At 36.3% G+C, this 6,000-nt stretch overlaps 1 protein-coding gene across 3 annotated transcripts in view; it reads right to left on the bottom strand.

Moving 5' to 3' along the window:
* Positions 1 to 216: 216 nt before the first annotated feature.
* Positions 217 to 6,000, bottom strand: part of MYO5C (myosin VC) — a 36,663-nt gene continuing 30,879 nt past the window's right edge. For all 3 annotated transcript variants that reach the window (XM_075100342.1, XM_075100343.1, XM_075100344.1), the window contains 5 exons: positions 4,812 to 4,962; positions 4,102 to 4,384; positions 2,910 to 3,084; positions 2,319 to 2,399; positions 217 to 2,064 (listed from right to left, as the gene is read on the bottom strand). In XM_075100342.1, the coding sequence (XP_074956443.1) occupies positions 1,912 to 2,064; positions 2,319 to 2,399; positions 2,910 to 3,084; positions 4,102 to 4,384; positions 4,812 to 4,962 (843 nt within the window). In that variant the 3' untranslated portion in view covers positions 217 to 1,911. The remainder of the gene's footprint in view (positions 2,065 to 2,318; positions 2,400 to 2,909; positions 3,085 to 4,101; positions 4,385 to 4,811; positions 4,963 to 6,000) is intronic.

The raw sequence follows: 6,000 nt of genomic DNA, 5'->3' as shown, positions 1-6,000 counted from the left end.
TTGCTTGCATTAAAATAGTTACAGAAGTTCATGAGGAGCCAAGGGCAGCATACCATTCTGACAGGAAGATACACAATGTTACAGCAAAACAACCAGACCATTAAATAAATGGTGCAATAAAAGACTGACAGTATTCACTGATGTTCACGCAGTTCCAAGTAATTCTTTCAAATGATCCCACATTGAAAACTATCACATCACTCAAAGCACTACAAATTGGTTTAAAAGCCACTTTATTTAACAGATTAAAATACTAGTCTACCTATACATCTGTGATATTCTGAACAGCTTTTATTGTTACTGAACAAAACACACAATTTTTCCTTCATATATTTTGAATATATCTCTGTGGATATCACCATGAATATTTCACTGTACATAGTAAACACCAAGAATACTGAACAGCAAGAATGATTCCTTCTTTATATTTACAGATTTTTCTGTGAAATTAAACAAGCAGTACTAACACTGTGTAATAAAAAAAAATAACATAAATTGTTTCTTCCTGTAATACCTAAATTAACTAAATTAATTAGAATGCCTTAAATACTTCAAAGCTTTAGTGCTCAATTTTAATAACTGTGTCTAATCGACTAGCTAGAAAACTAGCATTATTTACTGAGGAATTTCTAAGTACAGTCACTGTGGTGTGGTGGATGCTGTTTCTCCAGTTGTTCTGACAGGGCCCAGTACTAAATGAAGCTACTGTTTGCTGCATTCTGACTACAGGGAGAAGGCTGAATAAAGCCAACACCCCCACCCCCCAAAAAAAACCCACAAAAAACCACCCAAAAAAGACCACTTCTGCTTCTAAGGATCCTGCAACTTGAAAAGAAATAAAGATGATATGTAAGGAATTAAGCTTGGCTTATCAGTAAGATCACACCACGGTAACTGCATTAACTCCTACTCAGTGTCTGGACTGGAAGAAGGAAACCAGCAAAAAAGAAAGGGAGAAAGACGTGCCTATGTGTGCATACGCAGTGTATATTCTCAAACACACTGCGCTAGAGGTGGATCCAAACCAGATGACGACTCCTGTTTCTCAGAGAAACAAGCTTGTAATTCAAACCTGGATCATGACGTGAATTTTATATCTGACTTTTCTACTATAATAGCCAATATGAAAATCCAGACTTGTCATGGCAGAGAACAAAACTGAAATCTGTCTTCAGGAAGAGCACCTGAGTCCTTCCCCTGGGTGAAGAGCTGTCTGGTGTGCAATGCAAGCATTCAGTGAGCCAAGCCAGCATGCCTATAAAAAGACAATGGGGGTTGGTAACAGCAATTCCCTTAGACTAATCTCGGTTCCCCAGTTTCAATGTAGCTATTGATTTTTTTAAAAAACAACTGTCGATCTTCCCTCCTACTACAGTCTTCTGGAAGAACTGTTATAAAAGAATTCTTCTATGAAGGGAATATAGATGTAAGAAGTATAGAAGAGTGAGAGCTACTGTAAAACAGATCCAGTGTATCAAGGCAATGATGAATAGCATTACCTTGGGAAAAATTCTTGTTACAGGAAGTGAAGGCAAGGAAAATTGTAAAGTAATAACGTTTATCACATGGCAGTTTTCCCCTCTGGCTGGTACTGACAGGGCACCAACGCAAACTTGTCAGATAAATGCTTTTCTTGTCAAGTTTGGGCTAAAAAACTGCACAGTTAGCTTTGTGTCCAGCTGATGATATTAAGTCATCATTGCAGGACTGCAATGAAGGAAGAAGAGTAAGAAAAGAGAGAATGAAATCACACAAGCTGGAATTATTCCTACTTTTTAAGTCTTGACTGAAGAACAAGTTTTTTATAGTTTAATTCACTGCAAGCTGCCATACTATCCACCAGCTGGAAAAATGAACCATGGAAGTCTGTCTTTATATAGTCTCTAAGGAAATACCAATGCATTGGTTTTATTAAACCCTTGTGAGAAAGCCAAGTTTGAAGCTGCTGGGGACTTGTATCATTTCCAAGGCATGTGGAGAGGGGGTGAAAGGAAACGTCACTTGAAAGAGATATTTGGTATCGAGCATCAACTGTGGAAGATCCTCACGATTGTTTAGCATAGCCTGAAATTATAACAGAAAGAGTAAGAAACATTGTATTAAGAATCAAAGCAAAAACACTACATTGCTTGCTTCCCACTGCAAATATTTCTTTTACATGATGCTAAGGAGACTTGTTTTGATCAGTTCCAAATGTCTAGAAGCTGAGCAACTTAGTAATAATACGACGTAAAGGTCAAGTGTAACTACATAGCATCAAAAACTGCATGTATGAAGTATCCTGTAACTTGAATATGTGATATAGTTGTAGCTCTTACCTGGACTTTACGAACAAATGATGGAGTCACTCTTTTCTCAAAATCATCTATCGGTGTGTATGAGTTGAGGATCTTAACTATCTGTTCAAATTACAAAAGACTATTTTAGTATGTCACAACAAGTGAGAAGTCAAAAAGAAGAAAGCATTAATTTACTGATATTTAATGGAAGTTTCAGTAAAGAATTTTACAATAAAGAGAGAATTTTGACTGTCACCTAATGAGTTGTTACATATATGATGGTTGCTATGACTCATTTCCAGAGATGTCAGCAGGATCAAGGAGATGCAGAAAAAGCTGAATCAATTAAGGGAAACAACAAAAAAAGCCTGTGACAAAGTAAAGAAAATACATTGTGGAATAAAAACATGGGATAGAACAAAGCAGGCAAGTATTCACCACGGGAGCAGTTGAAGTGCTACCAATCAGGAATAAGGAATTTAAAAAATTCAGTTTAACAAGTGGTGATGTGGAATGCTGAGGAATGTTATTTTTATCTAATGAATGGCCAATAGCTATTTGCAACAAATTATTTTAGATAGCTAAGATTTTGCAATTGGTGCTGCTGGAAGAAAACAGATGGTTCATTACCTGCACAGTAGAAAGAGATGTGCAGTGTTCACATATTTCCTTGGCATCATCATCTGTGATCTTTTTGACCTGAAGGAGCCAGGCTGCTTGAGATAGAGGCTCCAAAGTTTCTTTGGCATTGCTGCTTTGAAGATTCTTGTCCTTAAGCCATTCTTCCAAGTAGCTGATATTACATCTGGGTTAAACCATGAACAGACAACAGAAACGTCAGGTTCCCCCCTAACTAGCAGGCTTCTAAAGAAGCAATGCTCCTCCAATGCAGTGTTCAAATTATTACATTTTAAATTAAAAACCATAACTGTAGCTCATAAAAATCAAACAATTAATAGCTTATTGACCTGTAACTTTAATCCCTTGTATATTTCAATCCTTTTTATTTTTTTATTTCTTAAAGCTTGGATAATAGAAAGCAAGTTATTAGTTTAGCTGTTTTTTACAGAAAAATACTAATATATACTGGCATTGCCTATTACACTGTATCACTATATGTTTTTAAAATATTAGTTTACAACTGAGCTTATACAGGAAATGAGAACAAACTTTGCACATTACAAAGCAGGGCCAGGCTTATAACTGATGACCTAAAGGTTAAAGCAGCTTTCTTCTAGTAATATTCCCAGATGGCTCAAGACTTTACTGATTTTCTTTCACCTTAGTCAGCAGACTGTCTAATGTAGAACAAATGAGCTGTATCTTCTGCAAAACAGTTCAGAGCATGTTCTTTTGGTGCTTGTAAGAGGACAGATGATGCCCAATCTAAACCCTCAAAGGCTCTGTCTCAGTGCCCTTCTCATCACAGAGCATGAAAAATGCAAGTCAGCTTTTGTCTGTCTGCTAGCCAGGTGATGCTGCATCTTTTTACTACAGTAAGAAAGAATTAAAAATACTATTCATCACATCATGAATGAACTAGCATGGAAAGAATCCTAAACATGTCTGACTTTAAACTCCAGGCTGTAATTTTCTCTGTCTTTTCCTTCATTAGTGTTTCCATGGAAAGAACAATTTGTAATATGTTATGCTGAGAAAGCTCAGCCCAAAAGGTCTTTTTTTCAAAAAGACCAAAAAACAATTAGCTACTTCCAGTAGAATGGTTACAGAACATCCAGTGACTTAGTGATAAAGGATGTTACATAAAAGTGTTAAAAATTCATGCTCAAGCAACTGCTTGTTGAAACTTTACTGGCTTTACCTTATCTGCATTCCTTTTCTACAAGAGCACATGTCCTTGCGGAGGAAGAGACTATTGAGGGTGATGGCGCCAATCAGAAAGAAAAGCTGCTTCACTGCCTGCTTTAGAAGCTCAGACTCCAAGCCATTCTGGCGCATAGTACTATAAAAATAGCTGAGCTGTTGCAGGATAGAGGTCATTGTGTAGGTATCCGTGTCATCTATACTAGAAGAACGTTTACGGAACCCTGTCGGTTTCAAGCCAGAAATTCCCTGAAGACTTTCATATTCCAGCATGCCTGGTACTGAAAGAAAACAGAAAATAACTGATAAGACCAACACTCCTAAGGCTCCTTTTAGTTATGTTAACTTGATTATTGAACAAAACCTACTTTCAGGATATTTTAAAAGTCAAATGGTACAAGAAAAATAAGATACTGACAAATGTTTCTGGAGCAAACGAATTTTAAAAAGCCTTTTATACTTTTAGAATGTTTATCAGTTCAAAGCATTATCCCACACCAGCAAACGTTGTGAGGAAAAAGTCTTTCCAAACCCTGTGGGGATATACCATTCAGTGGAATTTATACATGCAGAAACACACATGCAGGTATACGTATGTATAAATCAACAGGAGAAAGAAGTCTGTCCCATCCTTTGCCTCCATGTATAAGCTTTATTCGTACACTTCACAAGCTACATTTAAGTCTGTTGGGGTTGCCACTGTCTTACCGATCATGGGCTGAATGTTGTTCTCCATTACAATTATGAATTGGTGATAGACACGAATGGCCAAATCACTAAGAATTTGTCTGTATTCTGAGAGATCAAAATGCTTCAGACAGTTCTTATTCTGACGTGGAGTGTTACACTTCATAAATTCCTACAAGTAAGTTGGAAATATAATTATTAGAAATCACATAACATTATAAATTGTTACTATAATGTACTTTATGTATTAGAGTAACTCATTCCATCTCTGGCTGAACACAGTCTTGGAATGAGTCAAAGTGACAGCTAACTTCAATGGATGTTTCCAGTTCTGGGCTTCCTGCACTTAATTTTCCAGTTTATGTTGATGTTTACTCTGTTCATAAAGCCTGCTAAAGCCAAAGGAAAGACATGCTTAGATTTCAATGAACTTTGGAGCAATTCCTAGACCACTTAAACAGAATGCAAACTCCCCACTCCACCGCTCCCACCCCCCCAAAAAAAAAAAGACAAAATGCAGGTTTTTTTACATTTTATTGCTCCAAAGAAATCTCATTTTTGGACTTTTCGTCAGAAAAGTTCAGACTTCAAAAGTCTAGACTGAATTCTAACTTGTGTGAAGTCTTGAATATTCATTGCAAATATAGATTAAAACTCTAAATTCTGGATCCAGAACTTCCCTACTGCTGCAACCAAATTATAAACGACTGTTTTAAATTAAGTTTAAATGTTGTTTCCCACCGCTCTTTAGATGTTACCGATATGACCACAAGAGGGAGTACAGTTGTTTAGACAACACTCAGCGACTGTGATTCCAAGGCTTTATGGTACCTGTTCACCTTAATCCTGAAGACTATATTCTTATGCGCCTATGAAATCTCAGTTCAGTCTACCTAAATTTATAAAACCTAGCAATAAAATACAGTAAGACTTTGCAATTTAAAAGAATTTAGAAGAATTTTGTATTTCAGGATAAAACTTAGCTTAAACGCGTAAGTGAAATAAGGAAAAAAATAGGTATTTTATTGTTTAGCTCCTTTCCTGAGGTTTTCTTCTGTAATGTCATTTTAGTAGCAGTAGGTGTTTGAATGGTCACAATTATAAAATAATAAAAATGTTTTATACATATATGTAGCTGGACATCTGAAGTCTAGCTCACATTAAACTCCTGTGGAAGAGTTCAAATTAAGCAGCAGTTTCCACATCATGT

Source organism: Phalacrocorax aristotelis, chromosome 7, assembly GCF_949628215.1.
Source record: "Phalacrocorax aristotelis chromosome 7, bGulAri2.1, whole genome shotgun sequence".
NCBI lineage: Eukaryota > Metazoa > Chordata > Aves > Suliformes > Phalacrocoracidae > Phalacrocorax > Phalacrocorax aristotelis.
The sequence above is the reverse complement of the archived record's forward strand: the minus strand, read 5'-3'. Positions and strand labels throughout refer to the sequence as shown.